The following is a 16,314-nucleotide window of genomic DNA, read 5'->3' on the forward strand; positions in this document are numbered from 1 at the left end:
CTGCTGGCTGCTGGAATGGCAGAGGAACCAAGCCGGGCACTGCTGGGCTGTACTGCGCGAAGGCAATTAACAAGTCCAGGCACAAACTCGAGGGTGTGCAGGGGGGCGTGCGGTACCCTTTTGCAGTGACCAAGGCAACAAGGTACTTGTCTTAGCTAAGACGTCCACAAGTAGCGCACCTCAGGTACGGGATAAGGTACATTTGGCTCGATTTTATTTTTTCCTCTTCCCGTCGTCCCCAAGCGTCAACCCCCTTTTTTTTGCAAGTTCACCACCGTACCTTACCATGGCACCAGCAGTCTACCTACACTTCATGAGGCCCTGCAGGTGAGTCAAGGCCCAGCTGGCACAAGTGCACGACTTGCCTACCTACACTATTCGTAAGAATAATTACTGGCCCTCACTTTGTGCACACACGCAGGCGGCATGGCTTGACCTGGGTGGTACGACGACTGTGGTGCTTCTCCGGCCCGTCATCTTATTACTCTCACCACACCTGAAGACCGCCGTCGAGTACCTTTCCTATGCCAGCTAGCCCCGACCGGTACGAGTTATGCGTATCCTTAGTGTACAAAGTACCTTATTGCATCCCCGTCAGCGTCCACGGCCGAGAGGGACAGCCAACGTCGCCCGACCATTACGCAACTCTCCTGGGCACAGCAAAGTCAGTCAGACTCGTACTGACTCTGACTGGGTCCTGAGGGCTGACGGACACTTCTTTGGAGCCAAACGGATACCATTTTGAGGATTGAGACCGACGAGTCTCGTAAAAGCCTCACCTACACTGACAATGCACATGGACGGCGGGTTGTCGTCCGAGAGGCATCTCTCCTCTTCATTGCATACGCAGTATACACCAGCCAACCCTGACCAGAGCTGGGACGAATTTGGTGGATTGGGTTTGTGTAGAATGGACGAATGCCCAGAGACGAGATGAAAGACAATGCGACTCGACCGTCACGGCTGAACTCTCGTCACAGCCCGACAAACGGTTGGAACACTGCACTTCTGCAGGTTTGAGGCGTATGGTTTCTGCCAACGGGTTTGTTTAGTCAAGGCGAGGATCCCCATTGTGAGCAAAGCGCGTAGACCCGGGATCTCCCTCCCCCCGAATCTTGCAGACGTGGACGTGTTGTATTATTTTTGGCAAACAGACGGGCCGTTGGCTTCTTCGACATTTTAGACTCAAGACACCAACTTGGACTGTGTTGTTGGACGGTGCCGCATCGTGCGCATCTGTTTCCCTATTTGATAGTACCGTGGACTCGATGTCGTCCAGAATAGTCAAGTGGAAGCCAAACTCTCTATCCGTACTCTCACCGGAAAACGCTAGCATTGACGACGGTGCATTGATGAGTGTTGGCCATGTGTTGCCCCTGTCCGCCATCACTGCCGGACGTCCACGGTCGGACGGGTGGGAAAACTCGCGAAATGACATTGCTGTTCTGGTCATGGTCTACCGTCGAGGTCCCTCTGTCATGGCGTGCTCGTCCGTGTGCCTGTTCTAGACTCTGGTGGTTGTTGGTCGGAACGGTCAGCTCTCAGGTCGACGGCCAGGGGAACGAGTCACTAGCTAGTCCAAGACTCCAATATGCGGTACTCCTAACCTGATCACTGGCCAACGCCGGTAGTCCGCACAGCTGGCAAGCAGCAGCCCGGGCACTCATGGTCCGCCTTATTGCAGTACGCACGCAGAGCACACTATTCCGTAGGAGGGCGGGAAGGCAAGGTGGTGTGGAGAAAACGTAGGTTCACCGTTCCTGTGCTGTGCCGTGCTGTGCTGAGTGTACCGTACAAAGTCCACCACAGCCGTTGCTGGCAAGCAAACTCGTCAGACGGTGTTTTTTTGCCCGCGTTGCATTGATGGGAGCTGGCTGCTGGCTGCTGGCTGAGCGGCACTGGAAGTTGAGGTGCGGACGAGGTGCAAGATGGTGAGCAGCCGCTGCCCGCAGGAAATGGAGAGAGAGGGGCTTAGCTTTTTCGGGGCACGGGCTAAAAATGGGCAGAAATGGTTGCCGCCGGGTACGTACCGCGCAGCTTTAGATGATGTGAGGTGGGGCTAGGAGTGGGGTAGGGATGACCCAGGCCCTTGTCCGCCCTCGCCAATATTGAATACTTGCTTTTTGGGTGGTCTCTCCTGCAAAGAAGCAAGTCCCTCTTCGAGGTCCTCCCATCGGCCTTGCTGTCAACTTTGGCCCTGTTCGTCCTCTGCCGGGGCTTGTTGCTCCTTCGAGGCCGTGCCAGGTGGACCGGAGAACAGGGGTAAATCTGACAAGCGAGTGCAGATCATTGGCCGAATCTCGGTGATGCGACGCTACGGGCAATTTTGCGCCGTTCGACCCCTGCAGACCCTTGCCGGGGGAGGTCACTGGGCAAGGCCGGGGGGCGCTCCTCCTTCCCAGATTCCTTCTCCAGGCTTTTCCAGGTGGGCAGTCACGCAGTGGGCCACTGGCAACTTGCAAAGACTGGGCAGGTGCGTGGTCACTGGTGGGCAACTGCCAATGCGGGTTATTCCCTCCCTGGCCTCACCTTTCCAAGGCGCGTTCCCTTCCGTGGCCTTGCACAAACCTGCACCGATGCATGCACACATCGGCCCTCCAGCTGTCCAACGAGCACAAACACACCACAGGGCACGTCAATTGACTGGAGAGTCAGAACCCAGAACCACCAACGGCGCAGATCCATCATCCCCCTCCAATTCTTTGCACAAACATGGATCCGTGGGGCTAGCTGACGAGATGGACAGTCCAGACCGAGTCCCGCCGTTGATCGTTGCCCTCGAGAGACCCAAGTATGATTGACGACACTTGGTATCCGTACGGATACAGATGTGCCCTGGAAGAACCCCAACCCGGACGAAATGATAATCGGAGGCAATCTGCATTTACAACATCCTCTTGTGGAAATCCCTCGTCAACCTCCACCCTGCAACACTCCAACGCTAGCAGCCCACGTCTTGTGACTGCTCCAGGGTTGTAGGTGGTCCCCAGGTCCATGGCAACGCTGGACACACAGACAACTCGACAAGCGACGCTTTCGACCAATCTCCTTGGCCGTGACTGTACGAATAGAGTCAAGAGTCGTCCAACTTGACAGTCTTGCGGGGCGTAGAGATACGTTGCGTTGCTGCCGTTGCAACCCGGCATCACGCCTAAATTGATGTTTATGAGCATAATAGATTGCGCTTGCCGTCCTCGGGAGTTGATGTGCTCAGGCCGCCCGCCACCTGCAGTCAAGAATCAATAATGCTGTACAAAGTAGCCCTCACCAGAGTCACCACTCGCGTAGCGTCCAATACTCCAATTCGCATGGCACCATTCGACAGTCTGGACCACTACCATCGTACAGAGAGTACACTCGATTCTCTCATCGCTCTCGACGTTCCATCAGAGTCGAAATACCAACGACACAACCGCCATGCCAGTGCGCCTCGATTGGCATCTCAACGGCGGGTCGGCGACACGCGCGTTGTGCTCAGCACACTTCCAAGTTCCAACAAGCGGCGGTTGTTGGTCTTCGATCGGACCACAAGACGAAGCGGTACAAAGCGGATACTCGATCACAGGCCCAAAACCCGCTTATTCGAGGTACCGTTCGTTGAAGGCGCTCGTACCGCTCGCCAGCAGGGCTGCCGTTGGAGCGTCCTGATCTCGTCCCTTTCCCGTCGGCGTCATCCCTGCTCGACTTCCACCTTCCCCATGCGATAGTGTGGATGGCTGAGAACACGCGCCCAATGGGAGCCGACGCCGGTGTCGTTAGCTTGTCTCGAATGTCCCGTTGATGGACGTGGGCTTGAGCCTTTAATCATAACCGCACCAACGCACGCCACAGACGAGATTTGGAGCTCTAGCGAGACGACGATGCACAACGGCCCAGTCTCTGGGAATATCAACACCATCAACACTGAGTCTCGATTTCGTGCACAAGTCGAAAACCTTCTCGATGCCCATGTCTTCGTACAAATGGCACGAGGGCGCAGCTGCGCAGGGCTGGCCACTGGCGGAAACCTGCCAGCTGTGTGTTATTGTCCCAGTACCGGCAAACCGGCCGCCGTCAATATCTCTGCGACTCGTCAAGTGGGGTTGGTCTCCGCCGATCAGCCAGTCACCCAAAGCTCTGATCAGAACGCACCGGGGGGGCACGCAAGCCCAGCGAATGGTCTCGCCCTTTCTGATCAGCCATCGAGGATCACCCTGCAACGTCCATTGATGGTGTGTTTCTCCACGTGGGTAAAGAGCAAGCAAGAAAAAATCGAAGCTTTTTTGCTGTTTTATCCCTCTCTTTGGTTTTCAGTCTCTGCAGGTTCGCGCACCGGGATACATGCCGGGCCAGTTGGATTGTTTACTGTTACACGCGAGTTGCACACGCGACTCCTTGCTCAGGGCCGCAGGAACACTCAGACGTCAGCCTTGGGACAACTTAATCGGCACAAAAGAGCCCCGTCATCTGTTCGAGACGGAGTGCTGGCTTTCGAAGGGCTTCGATGGCCGTGACACGAATGCTCTATCCGACTCTGTGGAACTCTTTCGAAGGGCTTCGATGGCCGTGACACGAATGCTCTATCCGACTCTGTGGAACTCAAGCCCAGGGCTCGGAATCGGTGCCCCGGCCCATGTTCAGTTCTCTTCCTCCCCCAGTGTCGTCACAGGTGCAGGACAGTGATCGAATCCTGAAGCGATGCCCTGAGAGGAGGGAATGAGGGTCGGTGGAACAGCGCTCCTGAATACACGACAGATTAAGGCTGTGCAGCACTCGCATGCCTTGTCTCTCTGCTCTTCTGCCACAGCCATGTCCGTTCCCATTCCTCGCCTATCCGCAAGTTGCCGTCCGGCCCGTCTCGTGTTGTGTCGCGTCACATTGTCGAGCTTGAAGCGGCGGTGTCATCAACGTGCCAGAGTGTCTGTTCCATCGGCACCCGTCACTCTAGAAGCCATTGGACGGGAGCCACAGCAAGCATCGAAATGAAGTCACATCAATTGCTGCTTCCCTGGCGGCGCGGTATCCGTACGCGGTACCCCTCTGAAGACTGAAGCTGCCGCTCCGGCCTCCGAGTCCCGGTGGCGGTTCCCGCTCCAACGGCATCGACTGTGTCTGCCAACTTCGCGCGTGCCACCATCACTAGCGAGCGGACCGGGCTGAGTCAAAATAGCACCAAGACATGCGCTATCGTTGGTGCGTCAGGTACTCAAGGCACGGCGTGAGCGTGGCTCGCGAGCTAACTTGAATAGCTACGTGCCCTCATTCCCAATCTCCCAATGAAAGCTTCCAGTCCAAAAGTGACGAATTTCAGTTCCTGGCGGCGTCCAGGGAGACGCTATGACCACGGCATCAAGAGTTCGAGACCCCCTTCGTCACCTCCAGCGTCTCGGCTACCCACGCAACGCTGTGTCTTGCTTCGAAATCGCTTCGAAATCGCCTTCTCCTATGTTTAGTGCGACCTGACGGCTGCTGCCCTCTCCCTCCCTCTACGGATAGGCTCCCGAGGCTTTGCCGCACCTGAGAATGTGGGCTACACACCCTGAAACCCTGGTAACATGCTGGACAGCTGGAAAATCGAATTTGGGACCCATTGCAGCATTTTTCCAAGGTGTTTCAAGATGTGCTGGGGAGTGCTTGTCAGTCTCCCTCTGAAAGTGAAGGGGGGGGTTGTTTACCTGCCGATCATTCTATTGCCCGCAGCTTCATATTACCGACCAATGTCTTCCGTTCCAAGCAGCCAAATCTTCGCTGTATTTGCCATATTATGATCCTCGCGGGTGTTTGGCCATGTCTCTGGGATGTGAGCCGCAGCCGTTCGCAGACTTCACGGGAATCTGATGCGGCCCCAGGTAAGATTGACTTGACATGAGATCAGGACTAACATGACGACCCAGGCATTCTCACGCATCGAGTCTTCGTCTCGTGTCTTTCTGCACGTGCTCCCGCCCGCGAAGCACCGCAGAGTCGGCTCGCGGGTGATGCTGCACAGGTGTCATGTTTGAGATGTCGGGATGAACTCTGCGGCAGCCTCGTCTCCAATACTGGCAAAGGACAACACGGCTCTACCTGTGTGTTTCAAAATGACACCAGAGTACGGTGCTGGAATGTGATGGGAATGAGGGATTCCGTTGCAGGCTCGTCCAGAGGGCTGCTGTGGCACCGGACGCTTCAGCCACCTGTTTCCCTGTCGCCTACGTGCGAGGATTTCGGACTCGGCCAGGCCACTGATTTCTTCTACGACGCTCTGTTCAGCCTGTGGCATCGAGGACTCCAGGGGTAGGGATCTCATCATTTCATAGTGTTCGTTGGGCACTCTACATCTTGCGACGCTCGTGTCAGGTATGGTATGCGCTCCGAATTCGAGGCGCCAACGGATGCCACGGCCGATTCGTCGGAGAGCAGGCGCCGAGAGGAAGGTGCCATTCGCCGGAGCCTCCGGTGGATGTGGAGCTTGACGGGGCGGATGGCCGGTCGGCTCAGTCCGTAGTGTCGGTACCTGCCCGGTCAAGTGTCATTTCAGCGACTACCAGAACCTCATTGCCTTCACGTCGACAGAGAGTCAACGACTGCCTTGTGCCATCCGTGACAATGAGAACAGTTACGCTTCTGACTGCTCACGGTGCTCTGTCGACACCCTTTATGGCATTTCAGGTTTGTGGGCAAGCTGTGATTATTGATGTATTGACCAGTTCATCAGGATCATGTGACGCGCGACAGAAATCCATGTCACTCGTCTCTCGATCAAAACAGAACCCGCTACATTCGATCATGGTGCACCGGCTTGATGCGAAGAAGGAGCAAACAATGTGCAGATCGGACGGTCATGGGAAGCATGAAGATATATACCTTGTCGGAGCTGCAGCCGCCGTGTCCAGCATCCATTACACGGCGTGCGAAAGCAGTCATTGGCGAGAATTCGCTGCCCTGGAAACTTCACCCGGCTTGCTTTCTGCAATGCATGGACTCTTTCGGTCTTCTCACCTTGACGACTGCTCGGGACCGGGTCTGCAGGAAGTGTTCCGCCGCGAGACCGTGGAGCAGCTCGGGATCCTGTCAGTCTAGCCCTAGATTGACGACGATGAATGGCGGGCTCTTCGCAAGCATAACCAGAACGGTATTGCGAAAGCCGCAAAGATGCATATGCAGATGGCAGACGGATATGAGCAGTCACATTGTGTGCCCGCCGCCCAAGACCAAAGACCAAGGACCAGGAAGCATTTGCGTCGAGTTTGACGCCTCCACGAGAAAGCCCCAGCCGGCCGAAATCCACCTCGTCTTTTCTTTTCCTGCCGTTCGTGTCCCGCGACGTGCCTTTTTCTCGCGGGATAGAATGGAGGTGGTTGGCAGACACAGTGGGGATCCGCTTCCTGTCATTTTCAACGTCCCCCGTCATTTTGTGGCAGGGCTGGGTGGCGCCGTGGGACTCCAACGACCGTATACAAACCGGCCGAGTGGCCGAGAGACATGCTGATGAACAACATCTTGAGTGCAGTTGGATGCCGACGACGAAATCCCAGGCTGGCTTTGGACGTTGACGAGTGGCGGCGGCAGCGAGTGACACCAGGTTGGTTGGACGAGCGTTGATCTGCGAATAGCGCGATGGGATGGAGGGGCAGCGCAGGGCCGGGAGGTGAGAACTGGGGCAAGCCGCAAAGCCGCAACCCCTCGTTCGCAGGTTCGCTGCAGGACGACGTATTAGCGCTTAGACGCTAGTCTGCCCGAGGGGCAATTCCCGCACGTCGTGATGCAGGCTTTTGACAATGGGGGACGACGGGAGGTGGGTTTGACTGAAGCGGAGAAATCGGGGGGAAGACGCAAGTTTCGCAACAGCAATACTGCGTAGGCGGCGGCGAGGACGGCGACGGCGGTGATGATGACCAGTCAGAAGCGATGGAAACCCGGCTGAACGATGAATCGCAGCGGCGGGATCAGCGCGAGCGGCCGAATCTCGACGGCTAGCTACGTTTGGGGCTTTTCCAGACGTGGGAGAGCCGGATTGACGGTATGGGCTTGGGCGGTGAGATGATGTGACTCGCATCTTAAGGTGCCTGGCTTAAAGGTGAGCGACACGGATAAGGTTGACGTATCAACGCAAGCCACCGCGTGGTTGAACTGTTGACCCTTTGGTGTGATTGCCAGGGGTGCGTGGGAGAGTTGCGGTAGCCATTGCCAACTTTTCGTGTGATTTTCTGATCATTATTGTGTAGTAAAAGGTATTCCCAGTGCTGTGTTGCGCTGATACAAACACGCAAAGCTTCTTCCAGGTACACGCGCACGAGCAGCCAACCAGACCTTGGCCGGGTACTTTGCCTAGGTCATGAACCTCGGAAAGGTTACGCGCAAGGTGAAGCGAAGACGACCGGGAGTTGTTGGACGCTCGAGGTTAAATTCTGGTGGTTGAGGGTGTTGAGGAACTGCCCGCTGCCGCCTGCGCCTGCTGTTCTGACAGGCCGCCCTGACGTAAGGCACAGCCGGCTGTTTGGCGGGGTCGGCAAGGTACCTCTGCTCGCCTGGGCGGGGACCTTTGGCTTCGGGATCGCCCATCACGGCGGACTCTGATTCTTGGTAACGGTACCCAGGCGAGGAGTAGACTTTTCGGCGCGACACAGGCAAAAGGTTACAGCGTTTACAAGTCTCCGCAACCAAGGGCCCGGGTTCGTCATCGGGTCCCTTGGCTGGGGCGGCAAGTACCTCTTTTCCCTTTCCATTTGGTTTGAGCACCTCACCCACGCAACCGCAATTCGAGGCGATGCGCGCGAGTCGACCTCCCCCCCGTTCCTCTGCTTGTCGCAATGCCTGGTTCGGTTCGATATCCCCTCGTTTCTCAGTACCGGTAAAACTAGGATGTAAGGTAGATACATGAGATAGATACATTGGGTGGCTCTTGCCTCACCGCAATGTACCATAAGGTGCTCCTACCCATCGCAAGGTGACGAAACTATTTAGAGCGCCAGGCTGCATTCTGCCCCCCCTCCAAACTAACTGGACCTCTGCCCTCTGCGATTTTACCCCTCCATCCTCTGTCAACCCCACTTGGATTCCCTTTACCTGCTTTTGCTGCCCTTGTCTTTAAAGCAGTAGCTTCCCTCAGCTTCCTTCTCTGACAATTCTTTCCCACCAACATCACCACAAACACACACTCCAATCACTTCACAAATCACAACCGACAAAATGGGTGTTACCAAGACGACTCACCAGTCCGGCTCCGGCGCCATCCCCAAGCCCGGCCAGACTGTCACCATTGAGTACACTGGCTTCCTCAAGGATACCTCCAAGCCCGACAACAAGGGCGCCAAGTGAGCAAACACTCCCTCCACTCCGCCCGTCTCTGTTCGCTTGCATGGCATGCTAACGAGTGCTCAATTGCCAGGTTCGACTCCTCCGTCGGCCGCGGCGACTTTGTCACCAGAATTGGCGTCGGCCAGGTCATCAAGGGTATGTCTGCACCAAGACGCTTGCCTACGTCCTCCCTCCCTTCCTCTCTTCTTCGGGCTTCGTCGAATACATACACGATGCCGGTAATGCGGAACTGGATGATTACTGACGCATGAATGCAGGCTGGGATGAGGGTGTCACCCAGATGAACGTCGGCGAGAAGGCTACTCTCGACATCACCAGGTAAGGAACATCTGTCCTATAGTCCCCGTTCCGGGGCTTTGTACAGCGTACGGCAAGACCATGAACTTGGCTAACGTGTTTTTTGCAGTGACTACGCCTACGGCGAGCGGTAAGCAATACTCACCATCAACGGTGCCCAAGGCCATGCCAGGCATCTGTTGCTACCATGACGACCAATTGATGCTGATTTTGTTCCCCGACAGCGGCTTCACCGGCCACATTCCCCCCAACGCCGACCTCATCTTGTACGTTGACCCAAAAAATCATTGCTGTCTGTCAGCACCAAGGCGTCGTTGGCTAACCACATCCCATAGCGACGTTGAGCTCAAGAAGGTCCAGTAAAGCATCAAAGCTGTACTTCGTTTCGCGCAAGCGGTTAGCTGGAAAGATGACATGGAGTAGGCACACGCGGCCTATCTTACAGGGTGGATAGTACAGTTCCTAGAGCATACTCGGGCCCAAATATACTCTCTTCAACTGCCGCGTAATAACGTCTCTACTGTCGCTTAGTGTGTAGTGTTTTCGTGTGGCTGCCGGATCGCACGCGCGACCTCCGGGTCTGGTTGGAACCCACGTCACACGGCATGCGGTGCTGGTGATACACGTACTCATGTGATCTTGATCTTGTCTCATCTCCAATTCTTCCCAACGAACGCCCTGTCTTAATCGTGTATGGGTGCTCGTTAGTAACTATGAGGGGACGCTGCAGACATGAATTCTGGGGACTATTACACAGTCTACGCATGTTGCTCGCTGCGGTTGAGGAGTGGCCTTGTACCATGATACTCACCATTTCCCACGTGCACTGGACTTGACGATCATAAAAAATCGGGATCATGATGATGGACGCATCTAATTTCATTCGAAGAGTTCAGAGAGTCTATTTGTGTTGGTGGATGTTGTGTTGGGTTTTATTTGCTGTTTAAATCGTTGTCTTGATTTCATTCACTGATCAGCGTCAACATCTTTATGTTGACAGAATCAAGTTCCTTGGGCAGTACAGTAGTATATTGCAGATACTAGCATGAAGTTCACGAAAAAGCAACATCAAGAACCTCTGCGCTCGAATATCCTACTCAAACCAAACGGCCAAGCCCAGGACTCACATTCAGGTTGACTTCAAGTGGTGATGGAAATCGGTAGATTCTCGGAGAATACGACACACAGTAGTTTCTTACCGTGCGTACAAGTGCCGCCTGCTACGATACATAATGACCCACATGCATCACCCTGGAAGAAACGTACACACAGTGCAGACGACACTGCCTCACCTTAGCTGAGGCCGTCTTAGGCTGTACCTTATTCACTACTGAACGCATTGAGGGGCAATGTTTAGAAATCGCCCAGTGGAGCTTCCCTCAACCTCACAGCGCCAGCCGGCCTGCATCGCCTGCCTTACGTGAGGTAACCCAGGCGCACCCCTGCCCCTCGTCGACACCTCCACATCCGGCTCCACGACCACCTTTACATCACCAGAAACGAGGCTGCTCTTTCTTCCTGCACAACCACATCAACTGCAACACGACGCTTCTTGCCTGGTGCATTATTTCCCCTTACCTTTCCCACGAAACGCAGCGACACTCTCTCTGCACCCTTGACGAACGACGAGAGAACCAACCGCGGTTCCACGATACGAACACACGAACACACACGTCTTTGTTTGGTGGGGTTGGAAGCTTCATCGTCCCACCCGCCGCCCGTGTTTCCCTCCACGTCATAGCAAACGACGTTCCGGTCCGGCATCGTCAAGCTGGGGAAGCGCAAACTCTCCAACGGGGAGACACCTGATCCCAATAAGAAAACCATGGCTGTACGTTGTCGCCGTATCGCCTCCGTCTACATACCCCGCATCGTCCACGCATCGCGCCGCTGACTTGGAGACCCCCTAGGATAAGAAGCTACCGGAGGTCGACCTGGTGACCCGCATGCAGGTCGACGACTCCGTCGTCGGAAACACCGAGATCGATGAGTCGCTCTACAGTCGCCAGCTCTATGTGCTGGGCCACGAGGCCATGAAGCGCATGGGCGCTTCCAACGTCCTCATTGTCGGTCTCAAGGGCCTGGGTGTCGAGATCGCCAAGAACATTGCCCTTGCCGGCGTCAAGAGCCTCACACTCTACGACCCCGGCCAGGTCGCCCTCGCCGACCTGTCTTCACAGTTCTTCCTGCACCCCGAGGACGTCGGCAAGCCGAGAGACGAGGTCACCGCCCCGAGAGTCGCCGAGTTGAATGCATACACCCCCGTCAAGGTCCACCAGTCGTCAAGGTGAGTTGGGAAGCCCTCCCGCGAGACTACGCTGACACGTACAGCCTGGGCGAGAACCTCTCCCAGTTTGACAAGTACCAGGTCGTCGTCCTGACCAGCCTGCCGCTGAAGCTGCAGGCGCTGATTGGCGACTACTGCCACTCCAAGGGCATCTACGTCGTGGCCGCCGATACGTTTGGTCTTTTCGGTTCGATTTTCTGCGATTTCGGCGCCGACTTCACCGTCATCGACCCGACCGGCGAGGCGCCCTTGACCGGCATCATTGCGGGCATCGACGAGGAGGGCCTGGTTTCGGCGCTCGATGAGACCCGCCACGGCCTCGAGGACGGCGACTATGTCACCTTTTCAGAAATCGAGGGCATGGAGAAGCTCAACGGAGGCGAGCCGCGAAAGATCACCGTCAAGGGCCCGTATACCTTTTCCATCGGCGACGTTTCCGGCCTCGGCCAGTATGTCCGCGGCGGTCTGTACCAGCAGGTCAAGATGCCCAAGAAGATCAACTTCAAGAGCTTCTCTGCCGCGCTCAAGGAGCCCGAGTTCATGATTTCAGACTTTGCAAAGTTTGACCGCCCTCAGCAGCTTCACCTCGGTTTCCAGGCCCTGCACGCCTTTGTGGAGAGCCAGGGCCGTTTCCCGAACCCCCTGGACGACACGGATGCGACTGTGATTCTGCGCTCCGCCGAGGCGTTTGCCAAGGCAGAGGGCGTCGAGGTGGAGTTTGACGAGAAGCTCCTCAAGGAGCTGAGTTACCAGTCCCTTGGTGACCTGAACGCCATGGCTGCCCTGTTTGGTGGAATCGCGGCGCAGGAGATCCTCAAGGCCGTCTCGGGCAAGTTCCAGCCCATCCAGCAGTGGATGTACTTTGACTCGCTCGAGTCTCTGCCGACCAGCTCCGCCCGCACCGCCGAGCTGTGCAAGCCTCTCGGCACCCGCTACGACGGCCAGATTGTCGTCTTTGGCCGTGAGTACCAGGAGAAGATTGCCAACCTGCGGCAATTCCTCGTTGGTGCCGGCGCCATTGGCTGTGAGATGCTCAAGAACTGGGCCATGATTGGTCTCGGAACCGGTCCCAAGGGCCAGATCACCGTCACCGACATGGACTCTATCGAGAAGAGCAACCTGAACCGTCAGTTCCTGTTCCGCCCCAAGGACGTTGGCAAGATGAAGAGCGACTGCGCTGCCGAGGCCGTGCAGGCGATGAACCCCGATCTGAACGGCCATATTGTGTGCCTCAAGGATCGCGTGAGTCCCGAGACGGAGGAGACCTTCAACGAGGAGTTCTGGGGCAACCTCGACGGCGTCACCAACGCGCTGGACAACGTCGAGGCCAGAACGTACGTCGACCGCCGCTGCGTCTTCTTCCGCAAGCCCCTCCTCGAGAGCGGAACGCTCGGAACCAAGGGCAACACCCAGGTCGTCCTCCCCCATCTCACCGAGTCGTACTCTTCGTCGCAGGACCCCCCTGAGAAGGAGTTCCCCATGTGCACCGTCAAGAGTTTCCCCAACAAGATTGAGCACACGATCGCGTGGTCCAAGGACCACATGTTTGAGAACCTCTTTGTCACGTCTCCTTCGACGGTCAACCTGTACCTGACGCAGCCCAACTACATTGAGGGCACGTTGAAGCAGGGTGGCAGCGCCAAGCTGACGCTCGAGACGCTCCGCGACTACCTCACGACGGACCGCCCGCGGACCTTTGAGGACTGCGTTGCGTGGGCGCGCATTCTCTTTGAGAAGGAGTTCAACAACAAGATCCAGCAGCTTCTGCACAACTTCCCCAAGGACTCGACGACGTCGACCGGCACCCCCTTCTGGTCCGGGCCCAAGCGCGCCCCTGAGCCGCTCAAGTTTGACGCCAACAACCCGACACACTTTGCGTTTGTCGTGGCGGCCGCCAACCTGCACGCCTTCAACTACAACATCAAGTCGCCCGGCACCTCCAAGGACATCTACCTGCGCGAGCTCGACAACATTATTGTGCCCGAGTTCTCACCCGCCGAGGGTGTCAAGATCCAGGCCAACGACAGCGATCCTGTGAGTTTATAGTCCATGTAAACATGCAAATACTGACAGACCTAGGACCCCAACGCCGACGCGGGCAGCTCCTTTGACGACAACGACGAGCTGCAGAAGCTCATCAGCAGCCTCCCTTCGCCTAACGAGCTTGCCGGCTTCCAACTGCAGCCTGTGGACTTTGAAAAGGACGACGACTCGAACCACCACATTGACTTCATCACGGCCTGCAGTAACCTGCGTGCGGCCAACTACAAGATTGAGCAGGCTGACCGCCACAAGACCAAGTTCATTGCCGGCAAGATCATCCCGGCGATTGCGACGACAACGGCGCTCGTCACGGGCTTGGTGATTCTGGAGTTGTACAAGGTCATTGATGGCAAGGACGACATTGAGCAGTACAAGAATGGTTTCATCAACCTGGCGCTGCCCTTCTTCGGCTTCAGCGAGCCCATTGCCAGCCCCAAGGTAGAGTTCAAGGGCCCCAACGGCATTGTCAAGTTGGACAAGATCTGGGACCGGTTCGAGGTCAACGACATCACACTCAAGGAGCTGTTGGAGCACTTTGAGAAGCAGGGCCTCACCATCTCCATGCTCAGCTCCGGCGTCAGCTTGCTGTACGCCAGCTTCTTCCCTCCGGCCAAGCTCAAGGACCGCCAGAACCTGAAGCTGAGCCAGCTCGTCGAGACGGTGTCCAAAAAGCCCGTGCCGGCTCACCAGAAGGAGGTCATTTTCGAGATGGTGGCCGAGGACGTGGACGGCGAGGACGTTGAGGTTCCCTACATCAAGATGAAGATGGCGTAAGCGGGGCCGTGTGCAATTGATGATATCTGCCAGGATTGGCGAGGCTAGAAGCGCAGGGTTTTAGAATGGCCAGACACTGTGGTCAGCCAAATAGGCAATAGGATCACGGAATAGAGCTCTTCACTGTTACTATGCGTGTACTCTGTGTGCTATGGATTGGGAGGTCGAGGGCGTTACTAAGCCCGCAGCCGCTAACGCAGACATTTGTAAGCACCCCTGTCGCTGGCGGCTCAGCGTGGGGAAGCGCCGGGTTTACGTCACCATTAGCAATTGCTTAGAATCGTCAAGCTGCCTTAGCGTAGCCGTGGGGACTGCGAGTCAACTGTGTAAAGGTAAGCTGCAGCTGTAGATTTGAAGTGGTTATGAGAGCAGTGAGCGACAAATCAACTCGTTCGATCCACTGCTTTGGAAAGTAAACCCTGGGCCTAAGTGGACTGCCTGCGCGGTTGATTGCATTTGGGGTGTTGGCTTTGTCGACCTTATCTAGACTATCGGCGTATAAGAGGCTCATCCGCCCACCCCGCATCTGTTTTCAGCGCACGTCAACGACAGAGTACTTCATGAACACTGGTACCCCTGCACTCACTCGTCTCACGAGATCTCTCACGTCGACGACACGGAGAACGCTGTACTTGCACACCCACCAACCCGCCCGCGTATTCTCATCCGTCCCGCGTTTCGGTCAAAATAGGAACGCGTCTGTAAAGTTTCACACGAGCGCTGTACGGAATCAACCAAGCAAAATGGTGTGTACTCGCAGGCTTTCATGAGGATGAAGACAACAGGAAAACAGAATGAAGGGACTGACGACACCACAGGCCGGCAAAGTCACGGACTGGGTGAAGCCCAACGACAAGTCGGGCGAGTTCAAGCGCCAGCAGAGCTCGTTCCGCAACTTCATCTCGCGCGAGGAGGGGGCCAAGTTTGCGCCTGAGAAGGGGCGGTATCACCTCTACGTCAGCTATGCGTGTCCTTGGGTGAGTTTTTTCTGTTTCTCATTTCTCACTCATCGACAGTGTTGATGAGAGAGTGAGAGGGACGAGTACGACTGACGCGTGAATAGGCTTGCCGGACGTTGATTACACGCCAGCTTAAGGGTCTCGAGGATTTCATCAGCTACTCTGTTGTTCACTGGCACCTTGGCGAGAAGGGTAGGCCCCCCTTTTGTTCCTCTCGTTATTCAACACACATCTCATCTCGACGATCTCACTCACCAATTGGGCCGGAACACCTAATAAAAGAAAACCCCCCTTACTTCAGAAAACAAGACTGACAACACAGGCTGGCGCTTCGTCACAAACGACGAAAAGGACGTCCCCGGAGCCCACGTCGTGCCCGACCCCGTCCCGGGCCACGAGTCCTACACCCACCTCCGCGACCTCTACTTCGAGTCGGAGCCGGGCTACGAGGGCCGCTTCACCGTGCCCGTCCTCTACGACACCAAGCTCAAGACGATTGTCAGCAACGAGAGCAGCGAGATCATCCGCATGCTCTACACGGAGGTGCGTCTTTCTGCCCATGATTCGTGACCCCCCTGACTGTGAAGCTTGTTGTCAAGGAAGCACCACTGACACACCCAGTTCGACGACCTCCTCGACGAAAAATACCGCAACGTCAACCCCTACCCCGAGGCC

At 56.2% G+C, this 16,314-nt stretch overlaps 3 protein-coding genes across 3 annotated transcripts; all 3 read left to right on the plus strand.

Annotated features, from left to right (window-relative positions):
• Positions 1–3,860: 3,860 nt before the first annotated feature.
• Positions 3,861–4,493, plus strand: HER10_EVM0010397 (uncharacterized protein; the record flags this gene model as incomplete). Its single annotated transcript, XM_035479857.1, has 1 exon — positions 3,861–4,493. The coding sequence occupies one exon, from the start codon at positions 3,861–3,863 to the stop codon at positions 4,491–4,493; it is 633 nt and encodes a 210-aa protein (XP_035331785.1).
• Positions 4,494–8,947: 4,454 nt separating this feature from the next.
• On the plus strand, positions 8,948–10,085 carry HER10_EVM0000574 (peptidyl-prolyl cis-trans isomerase fkr-3). Its single transcript, XM_035470349.1, has 6 exons — positions 8,948–9,275; positions 9,350–9,414; positions 9,537–9,597; positions 9,686–9,706; positions 9,801–9,842; positions 9,912–10,085. Exons 1-6 carry the CDS (start codon positions 9,151–9,153, stop codon positions 9,937–9,939), a joined length of 342 nt encoding a protein of 113 aa, XP_035331154.1. The 5' UTR covers positions 8,948–9,150; the 3' UTR covers positions 9,940–10,085.
• An 873-nt stretch (positions 10,086–10,958) lies between these two features.
• Positions 10,959–14,753, plus strand: HER10_EVM0004908 (ubiquitin-activating enzyme E1). The gene is made up of 4 exons (XM_035474536.1): positions 10,959–11,407; positions 11,487–11,863; positions 11,908–13,897; positions 13,943–14,753. Exons 1-4 carry the CDS (start codon positions 11,402–11,404, stop codon positions 14,678–14,680), a joined length of 3,111 nt encoding a protein of 1,036 aa, XP_035331441.1. The 5' UTR covers positions 10,959–11,401; the 3' UTR covers positions 14,681–14,753.
• The last annotated feature ends 1,561 nt before the right edge of the window (positions 14,754–16,314 follow it).

Source organism: Colletotrichum scovillei (genome assembly GCF_011075155.1).
Source record: "Colletotrichum scovillei strain TJNH1 chromosome Unknown Contig00007, whole genome shotgun sequence".
In the NCBI taxonomy this organism is placed as follows: Eukaryota; Fungi; Ascomycota; class Sordariomycetes; order Glomerellales; family Glomerellaceae; genus Colletotrichum; species Colletotrichum scovillei.

Bases quoted from the DNA above. Each gene is read 5' to 3' on its own strand.
- HER10_EVM0004908 (XM_035474536.1), top strand. The intron at 11,864-11,907 runs GTGAGTTGGGAA...TGACACGTACAG, and splicing joins AAGGTCCACCAGTCGTCAAG to CCTGGGCGAGAACCTCTCCC. The intron at 13,898-13,942 runs GTGAGTTTATAG...TGACAGACCTAG, and splicing joins AGGCCAACGACAGCGATCCT to GACCCCAACGCCGACGCGGG.
- HER10_EVM0000574 (XM_035470349.1), top strand. From the start codon at position 9,151: ATGGGTGTTACCAAGACGACTCACCAGTCCGGCTCCGGCGCCATCCCC. The intron at 9,707-9,800 runs GTAAGCAATACT...GTTCCCCGACAG, and splicing joins GACTACGCCTACGGCGAGCG to CGGCTTCACCGGCCACATTC. The intron at 9,843-9,911 runs GTACGTTGACCC...CACATCCCATAG, and splicing joins CCCAACGCCGACCTCATCTT to CGACGTTGAGCTCAAGAAGG.